The sequence below is a fragment of the Eurosta solidaginis genome, chromosome 3 (genome assembly GCF_040869045.1).
Source record: "Eurosta solidaginis isolate ZX-2024a chromosome 3, ASM4086904v1, whole genome shotgun sequence".
In the NCBI taxonomy this organism is placed as follows: Eukaryota; Metazoa; Arthropoda; class Insecta; order Diptera; family Tephritidae; genus Eurosta; species Eurosta solidaginis.
The window spans coordinates 236,828,130-236,845,867 of NC_090321.1; the positions used below are offsets into that span (position 1 = coordinate 236,828,130).

Consider the following 17,738-nt stretch of genomic DNA (forward strand, 5'->3'; position numbering starts at 1 on the left):
ATCTGGAAAACGCCTTCACATATACAACTACCACTACTCCCTTTTAAAACTCTCATTAATACCTTTAATTTGATAAAAACAAATATCGTACAAACTCATTCTAGAGTCACCCCTGGTCCACCTTTATGGCGATATTTCGAAAAGGCGAACACCTATAGAACGAAGGCCCACTCCCTTTTAAAAATACTCATTAACACCTTTCATTTGATACCCATACCGTACAAACAAAGTCTAGAGTCACCCCTGGTCCAGAAAGGCCTACTCCCTCTTAAAATACTCATTAACTCCTTTCGTTTGATACCCATATTGCACAAACGAATTCTAGAGTCACCCCTGGCCCACCTTTATGGCGATATCTCGAAACGGCGTCCACCTATGGAACTAAGGATTACTCCCTTTTAAAATACTCATTAACACCTTTCATTTGATACCCATATCGTACAAACGCATTCTAGAGTCAAACCTGGTCCATCTTTATGGCGATATCTCGAAAAGGCGTCCACCTATAGAACTAAGGCCCACTCCCTCTTAAAATACTTATTAACTCCTTTCGTTTGATACCCATATTGCACAAACGAATTCTAGAGTCACCCCTGGTCCACCTTTATGGCGATATCTCGAAAAGGGGTCCACCTATAGAACTAAGCCCCACGCCCTTTTAAAATAATCATTAACACCTTTCATTTGATATCCATATCATACAAACAAATTCTAAAGTCACCCCTGGTCCACCTTTATGGCGATATCTCGAAAAGGCGAACACCTATAAAACCAAGGCCCACTCCCTTTTAAAAATACTCATTAACACCTTTCATTTGATACCCATATCGTACAAACAAAGTCTAGAGTCACCCCTGGTCCACCTTTATTGCGATACCTCGAAAATGCGTCCACCTATAGAACTAAGGCCCACTCCCTCTTAAAATACGCATTAACTCCTTTCGTTTGATACCCATATTGCACAAACGAATTCTAGAGTCACCCCTGGCCCACCTTTATGGCGATATCTCGAAACGGCGTCCACCTATAGAACTAAGGCCCACTCCCTCTTAAAATACTCATTAACTCCTTTCGTTTGATACCCATATTGCACAAACGAATTCTAGAGTCACCCCTGGTCCACCTTTATGGCGATATCTCGAAAAGGGTTCCACCTATAGAACTAAGCCCCACGCCCTTTTAAAATAATCATTAACAGCTTTCATTTGATACCCATATCATACAAACAAATTCTAAAGTCACCCCTGGTCCACCTTTATGGCGATATCTCGAAAAGGCGAACACCTATAAAACGAAGGCCCACTCCCTTTTAAAAATACTCATTAACACCTTTCATTTGATACCCATATCGTACAAACAAAGTCTAGAGTCACCCCTGGTCCACCTTTATTGCGATACCTCGAAAATGCGTCCACCTATAGAACTAAGGCCCATTCCCTCTTAAAATACTCATTAACTCCTTTCGTTTGATACCCATATTGCGCAAACAAATTCTAGGGTCACCCCTGGTCCACCTTTATGGCGATATCTGGAAACGGCGTCCACCTATGGAACTAAGGATTATTCCCTTTTAAAATGCTCATTAACACCTTTCATTTGATACCCATATCGTACAAACGCATTCTAGAGTCACCCCTGGTCCATCTTTACGGCGATATCTCGAAAAGGTGTCCATCTATAGAACTTAGGTCCACGCCCTTTTAAAATACTCATTAATACCTTTCATTTGATACCCATATCGTACAAACGCATTTTAGAGTCAACCCTGATCCACCTTTATGGCTATATCCCTAAATGACGTCCACCTATAGAACTATGGCCCACTCCCTCATAAAATACTCTTTAATGCCTTTCATTTGATACACATGTCATACAAACACATTCCAGGGTTTCCCTCGGTTCATTTTCCTACATGGTTATTTTCCCTTATGTTGTCACCATAGCTCTCAACTGAGTATGTAATGTTCGGTGACACCCGAACTTAACCTTCCTTACTTGTTTTTATAATAAAATGCGAAAATTGCAAAAGTCTCTGATCGTCCAGGCATAACACAGTAGCGGCTTCTAGATTATTCTTTGTTAGTGCTGTGAAATTGTGGAATTCTCTACCTATTCCAATAAAATGCATTAAGTCATATGGATGCTTCAAGACTCCAAGTCTTAGTGTACTTTGAAATAAATAAATAATAATAATAATAAATATAGCCGTGAACGCGGAAATAGCAACGGCATTTTTATAAAATTTAGAATTTTTTGTGTTTGCTGGGTTGAGCACATATGGTCAAAAAATTAAAACACAGTTGTTGTTGTTTTCCCGACGCGTTTCGACGTTCTTTTTTCTCACGTCATCTTCTGGGGATTTCTTTAATGCTAAATATGTAAAAATAATTATATTTTTACTAAAATCAAAGATCCAATTCCAAAAGATCAACAAAATGATGTGGTGTATAAATTCATGGGCGCGATGATGATAAATGTGGAAAATGTTATATTGGAACAACTAAACGACAACTGGGTATACGTATCAAAGAACACCAAAAAGACGCAGCAAACAAAAAAACGAACACCGGTTTAGCTCATCACTTAACAAAGAGCAACCATATAGCGGACTTCTCAAATGTCGAAATATTAGATATTGAAAAAAGAGAAAAAACGAGAATGTCTCTAGAAAGCATAAGAATACAACAACAAATACACAACACACTAAATTTTAAAGAAGACTTTGACAACATCAACAGCGTCTACTCAGCTGTTATTCAGAGATGCAAATCTTAGTAAACAAAAAAGTGCAAGTGCCAACTCTTTATGTTTGTTTAAAATAAAGTGAAATTTATAATTTAATTGTAATATAATTAATGTAAGTAGAAGAAAAAAAAAATTTGTGTGAAGTGTTAGTTTCCTGTTTATTGTTAGAAAAAAGTATCAAATGTTAATATGTATATTATTTTTACATATTTAGCATTAAAGAAATCCCCAGAAGATGACGTGAGAAAACAGAACGTCGAAACGCGTCGGGAAAACACCAACAACTGTGTATAAATTTTTGACCATATGTGCTCAACCCAGCAAACACAAATATCAGAAATTGGTCCATATATAAATATAGAATTTTTTATTTAAAGTTTTCAGAAGCTTTTGGGCATGCAGTTTTGTAGCGTAATCATTTTTAGTCTAACAAAGTACAAGTTATTGGGATCTCAAAATTTGCGTTGACTTTTGACAACTTTTTCTTAGAAGGTTATATCAGATTTTCTACCATATACAAAATAAATATATGCGCCCTTCGTATGGCAGTAAATTTAAAACACACTTCAGAAGAGAAAACTGGTAGCTTGATTAATTGGTTTTGAACGTCACCTATCAGGACGTCTTTATGGCGTCCATAAATAAATTTAGTACTACAATTTACAATACTTACATTTCTTATTTCTATAGGTGTCATATCAGATCCTTGATTTTCATCGAAATAGAGTATATTGTAATGACATGTTTTGTCTGTAAATGAAATAAAATGTGTTTAGATTGAAACTAATTAGAATCAGAAAGCTCACATGCATCTTTTTTGTTTATGTATAAGTATATATATATAGAGGATAACAGAATAATATCAGTGGCCACTTTTTACCAAGTTTCGTCAGTTGAATTTTTGATTTTTATTTTCGATATTTCAAAATATTCGAAAGTTTGAGAAAAAAAAATCGAGCTACTTGTTGGGGCTCAATGTTTTTTTTTTTTGCGTATGCAGTCTTGAAGTACAATAAATTTTCGTCAAAAAAAGTACAACTTATAGGTCGCTCAAAATTCGTTTGACAACTTTCTTTCCAAAGGTATTTTAGATTATTTTCCATAAAAAAAACAGCGCAAAATTTTATAGACCTATACTTTGTACTTCGTTGAACTAAAATTGACTTAGCTGCAAAACTGCATAATCAAAAAATTCACAGAACTCTATATTAAAGGGCCGATATTTTTGTAAAACTTTCTCGATTTTTTCGAAAATGTTTTTGAGATTGCTGTGCATAGTTTCAGTAAAAAATTTATTGAAAATTCCGCATGGCGTTTGTTACAAGGACATGTTTCTAAATTTCACTTCTTCATCAGCTAGCTTTTCGGGTGATGGGTCTTGATATGAGCCTGTCTCTGTAATTGGTATAAATAATATTAATATAACCGCGAACAGCGAGAGCATTGCTAACAATCACTTAACAAGTTCTGTTGAACGATCCTAAAAATATTCTCCACAATTTGGGCTTAAAAACATAGAATATATACATATGTAAGTACCAAATTGTGTATAAAAGGTATAGCAACAATAAGACAATACTTAGAGACAAATTGCAAAGCATGCAGTAGTAAATTTAAATGATTGGTTGAATAGAGGCAGATGTCTCAACACCAGCATGAGTGTAGATGAGCTCGAATTTAAACCTGATCACCCAAAAGGCTAGCTGATGAGGAAGTGAAATTCAGAAACAAGTCCTAGCAACAATTGCCATGCGCATATTTTGTTAATTTTCTCTAATAACAATAACAAAAAGGAAAATTGTATAAAGCAATATGAGCTTGTGTCGGCAATTAAGGCTGTGTGCGAGTTGACCAAAATTTCTACCTAAATAGAGAAAAAACCAAAATCACTGGAAACTGTCGATAAAGCAGTGCTAAATAAAAATATATACTTGTCAACCTAAATTCAAATGTCAAATTTCAAAAACAAAAATATTGATTTTTCAATATTGTATATGCAAATAAATGGCTCTTGTCCATTCATTTTAAATAAATCATAGATCATAGAGCGATGGTCCCTGCTGCGATTAAGGTCCGATCGTTTGTGAGCTCAATTTTGTTCAAGCTGATGTTGGCGACAAAATATTTCTCAAATATGGACCACAATCTGAACATATTTGGCAGCCAAGTGCCTAATTGGCCTAAATAAGTTATTGGAGGCGTACCAACATCACAGTATTGAATTCGAGATTGTGGAAAAGGTCATTGTGCACGTGCTCCACTATGTCCGAAAAGAAGCCTTATAAAACGGATCCACTGCATTTTCTTTAACTGATATCCTGAGTACCTATCCCAATACTTACCGCGGACCCTAATTGACCTCTGAAACGCATAAAAAATACCAAATTTCCCGTATTGTTATTATTTTCTTAGCAGAAATAAACAGTTTAGGTTTTCAAATCAACTCGCACAGTTTGACAGGTTTTTCCTAAATTATTGCAGTGCTGGAAAGTTCCAGTGGAATATTAGTTTAGGTACCTAAAATTTAGAAAAACTCTCACCCAGCCTAAATATATGCTGAAAACAATAAAATAATTTAAAAAAAATTTTAAGTTAAACGGTTTCATTGAAAACAATACTTACATTAATTAGTAATAATACTAAAAGATAGAAAATAATTATGTAGGTCCTAGGTAGGGCGTTGATCAGACAATTAAATAAAAGCGTTGGACGCGTCAAATTTCTGTTGATAATCATAAGTAAGACCAACTGAACCTTAATCAGGTTATGATACGCTTCACATTTTTAGAAATTTCAATCGCCCAACGCTTTTATTTAATTATCTGATCAACGCCCTAGATTGATGAGAAGGGTGATGACAAGTACCCAGGACCTACCTAATTATTTTCTATCTTTTAGTATTATTACTACTTAATGTAAGTATTGATTTCAATAAAACCGTTTAACTTAAAATTTTTTTTTTTTATTTATTTTATTATACTGAAATTTCACTAGCAAAATTTGAACTTATGTGCTTCAAAGTATTTTGATGTCACTACTACCGGGAAATGAATTTTTTACTAAAATTTCACTAACAAAATTTGAACTTATGTGCTCCAAAGTATTTTGACGTCTCTTCTAACGGGACTAGAATTTCTATACTGAAATTTCACTAGCAAAATTTGAACTTATGTGCTCCAAAGTATTTTGATGTCACTTCTACCGGACTGTATATAATATTTGTTCAAAGAGCCAAATCGGACAGACAAGTACGAGTTTTTTGAATATCTCAATTGTTGCGACACCTAGCGTGAATTTTTTTACTAAAGCGGTTTCTATTTCTGTATGTCAAATATGATTTCCAAATATGAGCCAAATCGGACCACAAATACGATTTTTGTGAATATCTCGATCCATGCGCCACCTAGCAGCGATTTCTTTTCATAGGTCGCTTTCTATTCTTGTATGTATTATGTGTGCCAAATATCAGCGAAATCGGACCACAAATATGATTTTTGTGAATATCTCGATCCTTGCGCCACCTAGCGGCGATTTTTTCTTATTATTGCATTGTCATTGGGTTCTGAACTATATTCCAAGTTTCAAGCTTGTAGCTTATCGGAAGGTTACTTAAATTTTAATTACAAAAATCGTGCTGGCCGTGCAGCCTGTCAAGTCAACCTAAATACAACCGTTTAAAAAAAAAGAGAAAGAATTTAGTTGACGAAATCCGATAAAAATAAGCCACTGCAATTTTTCTGTTTTTTCTGTACCTGCATCGTTCCCTGTCCTTATCTACTTATTAATTAATTTGGCGCGATATTTCTTTAAATATCTTAACAAGACGGCCTGAAACTTTGCGCCCCAACCACTCACATTCACAGTCACTACTATATAAAACCAAAAATTTCATAAAGGCACTCAGGTTTTCTGTCACTAACTGAGGTGAATTAATGCTCTTATATGAACATCATAAAAGAAGCTCCATTGATATATTGTGCTGTCTTCCGAGTTTTCTAGGACAAATCAGCCATTTGGCACTTAAAGGGTACGAGTTTTGACGAGGCGCAACGTTATTATGCAGCTTTTCTCATATTTGCGAAAAGAATTTCAGTTCTTAAGATTTCATTGACTTCCAAGCCCAGACAAGTGCTTTTAAGAAGGCGTATTTGTCCCTCGGTGCAGTGCCTGCAACTTGCCAGCCGCAAGTGTCTATACGGCCAAAGGTATTCCTCGATGCACCGCCTCTATACGTAAATAAAGAGCCATTGTATAGAGCTGCGCAGACGTAAGGTACGAAAGTCATCTTTTACTATCTTATATGCACATATGTAGCTTGTAGATACCGAAACCACTCCGACGATTTTATTTAAATTTTAATGCGATGCAAATAGACAAACTCCAACCCAAGTACATCCTCAACCAGTGCATGACCTCGCTTTTTTTGCTCCTTTACCTAAACTATGTAATTAGTGAACCTGAATGCAGCTATAGAGCAGAAATATACCTCAAAGAACCTTCTCCGAGCCCTCAAATACTCATCGGTTCTGTGACTTCTGTTCGGCTAACAAGGACTGCACTTCTCAATTACCTTCACAGTATGTATGTATATATTGTTCTCTACAAATTTGTGTCTATGTATTTCAACCCTTTTTGGAGGATTAAGCATACGTGATCCCGGTTTTCAATTAAATATATATATAGTACCCGAAGAAATGTTGAAAATATCACAGTTGTCACTTCTACCTTATTTGATTTGCCTTGCTCATCTCATAAATGCTTTCCTCATTTCAAAGAAACTCTTTTAAGAAAATGTATTCCCATTTTAGGTGTTCGTTTTTTAATTATGTTTATAGGCGCTAATAAATTTGTTGGCGGTCATTTTTTGTAACGATAGGTTACAATTTTTTACTATACCATACGGCCTCATCAAATTTTGATAAAAATTGTTTTTAAATTCTTCACAGGTAGGAAACGGATGTCATTAAATACTTTCTACAATTTCTACTTATTACTCGTATTTCCACTTGCTGTTCAAACATATTACGGATATCGCTAAAAGTGCTTTTAAAGGACAAAACATAGATAAGAACAAGTAAGGAAGTCTAAGTTCGGGTAAAACCGTACATTACATACACAGCTGTACACTTGAAATGCTGTTGTTGTTTGTTTGTGTGCCTAATAGTGTTACTAGTCTGCGCAATAATACATATACATATGGTCCTATTCTGAACTAATTTTCGTTCAAAAGAAGCAAAAAGGATACAGAGGCTAACACCAATGACCTTGAGCGGGTAACAATGCAGTTTTCCTTCAGATATGGGGATTTCCCTACTGCTTATTTTAAAATACAGACATAACAGAATAATAAACCTAAACACACAAGTGCCATTGTACCAAAAAGCGTTATTACAAAAAAGGGCAGGGTTATTAACGAAATTTCCCAACTTTTACTAGAAATAGCTTATTACCTGCATCTACGCACTTTTACAAAATCGTTTATATAAAAGAAGGCGATTTAAAAGATTTAGTACATTTTTACTGAAAATACTTCCCGTTAAACACCAAATTTTTCGTCGAGTTATGGCTCCAGAAACGTTGGGAAATGCATTGCAAGAAAGGGGCAGTGCCACGCCCATTTTTCAAGATTTGAACTTTTTCCCATTTTTTGTTATAATGGCACAAAATACGATTGGTACAAAACTATTTTCACTAAGATTTAACTTATTATTTTGTCTTTTTAAAGTCATTTATATAAAAGTGGGCGTGGCCTTAACCAATCTTATCCATTTTTACTTTACTTTAAATTTCCTCCTATAAGGAAAATATGTGTGAAAAATTTTGTTACGATATGTAAATTTTTCTTCGAGTTATGGGTCCCGAAACATTGAAAATTTCTCAGACAAAAAAGGGGCGGTGCCACACCAATTTTCAAAAATTTTAGTGTTTTCCAATTTAATGTTATAATTCAATTTAGAAAGTGAAATTGTATTGATACAAAGCTCTTTTTCGCTAAGATATAGCTTATTATTTTCATCTACGACCCTCTTAAAAATCTTTTATATAAAAGTGGGCGTGATCTTTAACCGATATTGTCCTTTTTTCTAGAAATATTTTCTGCTATAGGGAAAATCTGTGTACCAAATTTTATTACGATCCGTTAATTTTTCGTCGAGTTATGCCTTCCGAAACATAGAAAATTGCTTAGTCATAAAAGGGGCGGTGCCACGCCCATTTTTTTAAATTTGAAATTTTTAATATTTATTGTTATAAATCCACTTGGGAAATGAAATACCATTGATATAAAGGTCTTTTTTGCAAAGATATAGCTTATTTTATTCATCCACGACCGTTTTAAAAATCTTTTATATAAAAGTGGGCGCGGTCCTTAACCGATTTCGTTAATTTTTCTTAAAATCATTCCTTATAGTAAAGGCAACCTCTCCGTCGAATTTTGTTAGGATAGGTTTAACGATTTTTGATTTATGGTTAATAATATTTGTAAAATTGATTTTCTCACAAGTGGGCGGTGCCACGTCCATTTTAAAATTTTTTTTTTCAAATTTTTATCAAGAGTGTCAATATCAGTCCACGCGTCCAATTTCAACATTCTAGGTGTATTAATTACTAAATAATCAGGTTTTTGTGTTTTCCAAAATGTTATATATATAAAAAGTGGGCGTGGTTATCATCCGATTTCGCTCATTTTCAATACCAATCTATTCTGGGTCCAGATAGCTCGTGCACCAAATTTGGTGAAGATATCTCAATATTTACTCAAGTTGTGTTAGCGGACAAACGGACGGACGGACGGACATGGCTCAATCAGATTTTTTTTCAATACTGACGATTTTGATATATGGAAGTTTATATCTATCTCGATTCCTTTATACCTGTACAACCAACCGTTATCCAATCAAAGTTATAATACCCTGTGTAGATACAAGTACAGCTGGGTATAAAAACGTAAAACAAATAAATAATTTTTTGGTTCGCATTCATAATGATTTCTACTGTTGTGTACAGATATTTCATACTTTCGTTTTACACATACATACATACATGCTTAGCTTCAATTTAAACAAATTTTTCTTTTTCACTTTATTCAATAGCAAATATAAAAGCTTAACCCACATTTTGCTTTCTCAACAAATATTTTCATTCATTTAATTTAAAAAAACTTCTCTATTTGCATAGCTCATTCATTCTTTAAGTCTACTTCTAATACTAGATTTTCTGATTTCTTACCTTCGGTGGGTTGCCAACTCATTTCCGCCATAAGATGCATTTCATCCATTTCGTCTGCTAAAAAGCGCTTCAATTTCATTACAGTCACTAAACTGGGCGTATAATCGCGTGGCAATGTTGAAAATTCTTGTTCTCTCGTAACGATGGCATATTCACGTTTCGCATTAACTGCCACAGCCGAAACTTTGTAGGTGGTTGAGTTTTGCAGATCAGTTATTGTGAAGAAATTGTTGTTGAACTAGACAAAAAATATTTAAAGAAAAAAAAAAAACAAACAATGGAAGTTAAACAGAATTATTTTGATATGTTTTAATAAAAAACACGTAAGGACGGGAACTTTCATGAATGGGGCTGAGCAATAATCTTATCCCATTGGTAATATCCAAATAATCGGGTGTATAAGATATAAAATATATAGTGAACAGATGTACATACTTAAGTGATGTTTAAGATAAATAAAAAATAGGTAGGTAGTTTGTGTGAGGATGCAAAGTTTCACGTTTTTTATGGTCTGCATGAAATAGCTATGACAATGAATCATTTATCTCAACAATATATGACGTAAACGTAAGTATTTGTTGAAATTTGAAGCTAAAAAGCGCTTCAATTAAAAAGTAAGTAAAGGGGGCAGAAATGACAGTTTATATGGGGTATATAATATAAATACCAATCTCTATGATTTTTATATTCAGCTGAGCAGAGCTCACAGAGTATATTAATTTTGTTCGCATAACAGTACCCCGTAACGGCATAAACTAATCGAGATAGATATAGACTTCTAAATATCAAAATGATCTGGGGGAAAAAGCAATTCATTTAGCGATCTCCGTCCGTCCGTCTGTCTGCCCGTGAACACGATAACTTGAGTAAATTTTGAGGTATCTTAATGAAATTTGGTATGTAAGTTTCTGGTCACTCATCTCAGATCGCTATTTAAAATGAACGAGCTCGGACTATAACCACGCCCACTTTTTTGATATCGAAAAAGCAGTGAAACTTGGTAGGTGGGTTGACCTTATGACGCAGAATAGAAAATTAGTAAAATTTTTTACAATGGGCGTGGCACCGCCCACTTTTAATAGGAGGTAATTTACAAGTTTTGCAAGCTGTAATTTGGCAGTCGTTGAAGATATCTTGATGAAATTCGGCAGGAACGTTACTCCTATTCCTATATGTGCGCTAAATAAAAGTTAGCAAAATCGGATGACGAACACGCCACATTTAAAAAAAATTTTAAAGTCAAATTTTAACAATAAATTTAATATCTTTACAGTATATAAGTAAATTATGTCAACATTAAACTCCATTAACAGCAACAAAATACAAAAATAAAAGAAAACTTTAAAATGGGCGTGGCTCCGCCCTTTTTTCATTTAATTTGTCTAGAATACTTTAAATGCCAGAAGTCGAACAAAAAATCATCAATCCTTCTTAAATTTGGAAAGGGCATAGCTTCTATGAAGATAACTGTTTTCTGTGAAAATTGGCGAAATCGGTTGAAGCCACGCCCAGTTTTTATATACAGTCGACCGTCTGTCTTTCCGTTCGGCCGTTAACACAATAACTTGATCAAAAACCGATATATCTTTACTAAACTTAGTTCACGTATTTATCTGAACTCAGTTTATTTTGGTATTAAAAATGGGCGAAATTCGACTATGACCACGCCCACTTTTTCGATATAAACAATTTCAAAAAATTAAAAAAATGCCATAATTCTATACCAAATACGAAAAAAAGGGATGAAACATTGCGATTGGATTGGTTTTTTGACGCAAAATATAACTTTAGAAAAAACTTTGTAAAATGGGTGTGACACCTACCATATTAAGTAGAAGAAAATGAAAAAGTTCTGCAGGGCGAAAGCAAAAGCCTTTGGAATCATGGCAGGAATACTGTTCGTGGTATTACATATGTAAATAAATTAGCGGTACCCGACAGATGATGTCCTGCATTATCCTGGTCCACATTTTGGTCGATAACTTGCAAACGCCTTCACATATACAATGAAGGGCCACTCCCTTTTAAATCCTTCATTAATACCTTTCATTTGATACCCATATAGTACAAACACATTCCAGAGTCACCCCTCGTCCACCTTTATGTCGATATCTCGAAAAGGAGTCTACCTATAGAACTAAGGCCCATTCCATTTTAAAAATATTCATTACCATCTTTCATTTGATACCCATATCGTACCAAACACATTCTAGAGTCACCTCTGGTCCACCTCTACTGCGATTTCTCGAAAAGGCGCTAATAGGTGGGAACTATGGCCCACTCCCTTTTAAAATACGCTTTAATACCTTCCATTTGATACCCATGTCATACAAACATATTCAAGGGTTACCCTAGGCTCATTTTTCTAACATGGTGATTTTCCCTTATTTTGTCTCCAAAGCTATCAGCTGAGTATGTAATGTTCGGTTACACCCGAACTTAGCCTTCCTTATTTGTTTCAGACAAAATTATACCCAATATAAGTAAGAATTTGCTGAAATTTGAAGCTTCTAGTCGTTAAAATTGTGTAGAAATTGCGAAAAGTTTCTCATCTGAACAATCGGTTGTATGGGATATATACCATATATATGACCGATCTCTATGATTTTCTCAGTTAAAAGGTATGCTATATACGTAAGTATTTGGTGAAATTTGAAACTTCATCCTAATAAATTGAGGAAGATATGACAAAAATCCTCTTTTCTGAAAAATGAATTATATGTGGGATATATGCTATAGTGGTCCGATCCGGGTGTTTCCGACAAATGTCTAATCCGACACCTAAATATAATCGCTCACCAAATTTTATCAAGATATCTCCAAAATTGAGGGACTAATTTGCATACAAACAGACAGACGGACAGACGGGCATGGCTAAATCAGCTCAGCTCCTCATCCTGTTCATTTCTGGTGGGTCTATCTCTTCTCCTTTAAAGACTTTCAATTCTGAGATTCGTACCAAACTTAATATACCATTTCATTATCCTGCAAGGCATAAAAAATATTTGTTAACATTTCAAATTCTGTTATCCAGAATAATTAATTATTTATATACAGCCTAACGCGCATTAGAATTTAATTGATTGGAACGCTTTGTTCAAATAAGGTCAACAACCCACACAATACATAACGGCTTTGTGTGCGGTTTTTTGCTGGCACATGCCAAATACATTAACAACGTGCTATTTCGTTCATTCATAAATGTTTACATTTATGTGTATATATGTAGTTATGTTCAGGAGCGGGCCAGAGAGACATTTCCAAATGACGCTTTCGCATTTACAATTGACTATTCTCATTTCCATATAACGCTTTCCATTTACATCTGGAAATGCCGTAGAGGGATGCCTTTTATGTCCTCTTAAACGGAAGCAGCAATGAAACACCCAGCGAAGATGCTATTGTTCCATCCGCCCTTGACAATAAATGCCACTGAATCATTTTACGGTTCGTTCGGGACAAATTGTACGCATTTTTAATTATTTATACCTTTATATAAGTTGCTTTCATGTTTGTCCCCTCATTTCCATACGAATTTTTGCCCCACGGAAAAGTATTTTTCGGTAACTTCCCGTTGAGCTAGACACTTGATACTTAGAGCATAGTTCAGTTCTAGGAGACATTACAATGCAAGTCAAAAAAATCCGCTAGGTGGCGCAGGGATCGAGATATACAGAAAATTTATTTTAAAATAGAAATTTTGCGATCGACTTTTAACTAACTTCTCGGTGATCCAGATACTTGAAACTTAGCACAAAGTTTGCGAGTCGATGGCACTACAATTCGTGGAAAACAAAATGCCGCCTGGTGGCAGACGAATCGAGATAAACGAAAATCCCTGAAAATCCCTGAAAAAGACGCAGGAAACATTGCGATCGATTTTTATGTAAATCCCCGGTGAGCTAGAGACCTGAAACTTGGGCCGTGAGTCAGAATCCGGTGACAAAGCAATATTTGATCAAAAAAAATTCACTAGGTGGCGCATGGATCGAGATATTAGGAAAATTAATTTTGATTTGGGAATCTTTCAATCCATTTTTAACTAACTTCCCGGTGACATAGAGACCTGAAACTTGGCACACAGTTCTAAGCTTGGTGAAAATACAATTTATAGAAACAAAGTTCCGCTAGGTGGCGTGCTAATTGAGATAACTACAAATCCCTGAAAAACGAGGGGAGTCTTGCGATCGATTTTTGAGTAACTTCCCGGTGAGCTAGAGACTTGGAACTTGGGCCGTGGGTCAGTACACGGTGACAGTGCAACATTTGATCAAAAAAATCGCTAGGTGGCGCACGTGGATCGAGATGGTAAGAAAACAAATTTTAATTTGGGAATATTTCAGTCCATATTTAACTAACTTCCCGGTTACCTAGAGACTTGAAATTTGGCACTTACTTAGAGGCCTGGTGACAATACAACTTATAGAAAACAAAGTTCCGCTAGGTGACGCGCTAGTCAAGATAGCTGCAAATCCTTCAAAAACGGGGAGAATCTTGCGATCGATTTTTAAGAAACTTCCCGGTAAGCTAGAGAGCTGAAACTTGGGCAGTGAATGAGAACCCGGTGGCAATGCAATATTTGATCAAAAAAATTTCGCTAGGTGGCGCATGGATCGAGAAATTAAGAGAATTAATTTTGATTTGGGAATCTTTCAATCCATTTTTAACTAACTTCCCGGTTACCTAGAGACTTGAAACTTGGCACTTAGTTAGAGGCTTTGTAACAATCCAACCTATAGAAAACAAATTTCCGCTAGGTGGCGCGCTAGTCAAGATAACTGCAAATCCTTGAAAACGAGGGGAATCTTGCAATCGATTTTTAAGTAACTTCCCGGTGAGCTAGAGACTTGAAACTTGGGCCGTGATTCAGAACCCAAAATTCCAAATGCCTTTTTGCAGGCAGCACTAAAAAGTGAAAATAAAAGACGATAAAAAAATTTTAAGGACTACCTTTATATAAATGGACCAAAAAATAGAAGGCAATTTTTCCTTTAATACAGACATAATCTTGTTGAATTTTTACTAAAAAACTTTAACAATAGCTCTTGTAAAAGAATTTTGGGATTTAAAATTATAAAGGTAGAGAGCGTGCTTAAATTTTAAATAATCAATTAGTTAATCCCAAGTACATGGTTTGCCTCAAATTGAAAGATTGCGCTCCACATTTATAGGTTTAAATCCTAAAATTCTTCTACAAGGGCTATTGTTAAAGTGTCTTAGTCAAAATTCAACAAGATTTTGTCTGTATTAAACGAAAAATTGCCTTCTATTTTTTGGTCCATTTATAGAAAGGTAGTCCTTAAAATTTTTTATCATCTTTTTATTTCATTTTGAGACATTCACTTAAGAAAATTTATAAACTTTTCAGACAAACTATTTAATGCATTAATATTGTGTGGTACATGTGTAACGCCAGCCTGGCCCTGTTCACCACCACACCTTGATAGAAACACGCACCCGCATAACAATGGCGCCCAACGTACATGCCTGGAGGTAATGAGTCCAAGTTCTTGTTATTCCCCGACTCCGTTTCCCCTCTCCACATCTTATTTGTCTTTTTCTACTTATCTTTTCGGACTGGTTAGGATCATGAAGGCATCATCCGTCCAGCTTTCTGGAAGGGATTAGTGCTTGATCGAAATATAGATAAATCACTTTATTTAAGGGGGGTGTGAATAACACAATGTCGACAAGCCTTTCATAAGGTCAGCACACGTGAAAGTGGTGTTTGATATTGAGTGAATCGCAATAAAATTTCGTGTAAGACTCAGCCATTTAAGCTGCCTCTTATGCAGTCCAGTACAGCGTATGAGTGAGGTTTTGGCGGCTTACCAGGGGTAGATAGGGGTTTCGCGGTGAGGTGTAGCATCCACGCTGCGTGTTACAGCACTCGCTACTGTTGTGCTGGACCCTACCAGAAACTTAACAGATTTAGATGACCTAGACGCCGGACGGAAGACGCACGGACGTGAGATTCCCACCATAACCCTGCCTAGCAGTAACACCAAGTAAGCACCAAAGTAATTACAACAGGAGGTTTATACTTTTCAGATATAACGATACATTTTTTTTTGCTAGATAACAGATTTATCTTCCTTCAGCAGAATTTGTTTAAGTTTTGGAGGTAGTGCACTTTTATAATACTCACTGAGTTTTTCTCTTCTTGGTTTTTCCTTTTTTTATTCGTGCCTATTAAAGATCTTGTAGTGAGGCCAAGTCATTGAAATCTCGATAGTGCATTCTAAAACGAATTACGCAATTGATACACAAACGAATATAAATATTCGAATTCATAACATTAGTGAATATTGTAATTAATATTTTGTTATAATAGGTATCCTTTAACACATTTTTGAATGATTTTTATTGAATTGCATACACGTTTTTGAATTTTTGGGTGTACAACAATTGAATTGAAATTAACTTTAAAACTGTGGTTTATTTCCAAAGTTTACTGGTTGAGTTATCCATTGAAAATTTGAATTTTTCCAGTTTTTATTTCTAAGGTGGGGAGTCTGCTTCCATGTTTCTTGCGTATCAAGAGAAAAAAAAAAAAAAACTAAAAGTCGGAAGCGCACATATAAATTGAATATTTTTATAATTTTTTTTTGTCCTGTTTTGTCTTTTAACGGAGTCTCTCGGCCATTTCGAATTCGCACTTCGGCGTGAATGGAAGATAAGGAAGAAGAGGATAGAGCCGTTGCAGGAGGTCTAGGGTTGTTAGCGTCGAACCGCAGAGTTACGCGTAATTTAGTGAGGCAAATAGAGAACCAGATAGCAGGGTCGCTTTTTACCCAGATTGATACTGGTATTCCGCTTCCAGAAGATTTTGTTCCCACTGAACTCCTGACCCGGTGTACCGCACGCGTTTTTGGAACTACGATTCCCGGCGTACCTCGGCAACCAACGATCCGAATCACAAAAGAGGTGACCTTTAATACCTCCGACAGCAGTTTGAGTTTCTCTAGGAAGCTTGACGAAGTGATGGAGATGTCGGAAGGAGAGGACCAGCAAATAGAAACCGTACCAGGAGTCGTACCAGACGGAGTAGGGATGCCCGTCAACGACGACGGGGCAGGAGGCTCGAAGGGAAGTGGTGGAGAATCAAGTTTGCCACCGACTACTGTCGAACAGCTGAGTAGATTGATGGCGATGGTTGCCCAGCAGAATGACATGGTCGCCCAGACGATGAACGAGGGCCGACTGATGAAAGAAAATGTTAGGAACCTGAGCAATAGAGTGGCGGAAGTGGAAACGTCAGCGGGAACACCAAGAAACACCCCAGCTAGGTCTTCAACCCCTGAAACGAGACGGGAGAAGTCTGGACCCGACCAGAGCATTGGAGGAGGTACTACAAGCAGCCAACCTCAGTCGAAAGGGGAGGGCAGGACCAGGAAGAAAGTAGATCTCGATAAATGGCATGTTAAATTCGATGGTTCTAGCAAAGGAATGACAGTAGAGAGTTTTATTTTTCGAATAGAAAAGATGAGGGAACAATATGACATTTCATATCACCAGTTATTCACAGATTTTCATTGCTTAGTAACCGGTAGTGCCTTGAAATGGTACTGGCAAGTCTTGGAGGACCATGCCGACGAGCTCGACTTCGGATACTTCAGGCTGAAGACCGAACTACTCACCCATTTCAAGACAGCAGAGACGGACTATGAGGTCATAAGGGAGATAATGGAGCGGAAGCAGCACGCACAGGAGACTTTCGAGGAGTTTTATGGTGATGTTCATAATCTTACCTTCCGACTGAGAAA

The 17,738-nt window shown here is 36.0% G+C and overlaps 1 protein-coding gene across 16 annotated transcripts in view; it reads right to left on the minus strand.

Moving 5' to 3' along the window:
- Positions 1 to 17,738, minus strand: part of tor (tyrosine protein kinase receptor torso) — a 435,792-nt gene that overhangs the window by 122,782 nt on the left and 295,272 nt on the right. For all 16 annotated transcript variants that reach the window (XM_067775615.1, XM_067775614.1, XM_067775610.1 and 13 more), the window contains 2 exons: positions 9,973 to 10,210; positions 3,419 to 3,495 (listed from right to left, as the gene is read on the minus strand). In XM_067775615.1, the coding sequence (XP_067631716.1) occupies positions 3,419 to 3,495; positions 9,973 to 10,210 (315 nt within the window). The remainder of the gene's footprint in view (positions 1 to 3,418; positions 3,496 to 9,972; positions 10,211 to 17,738) is intronic.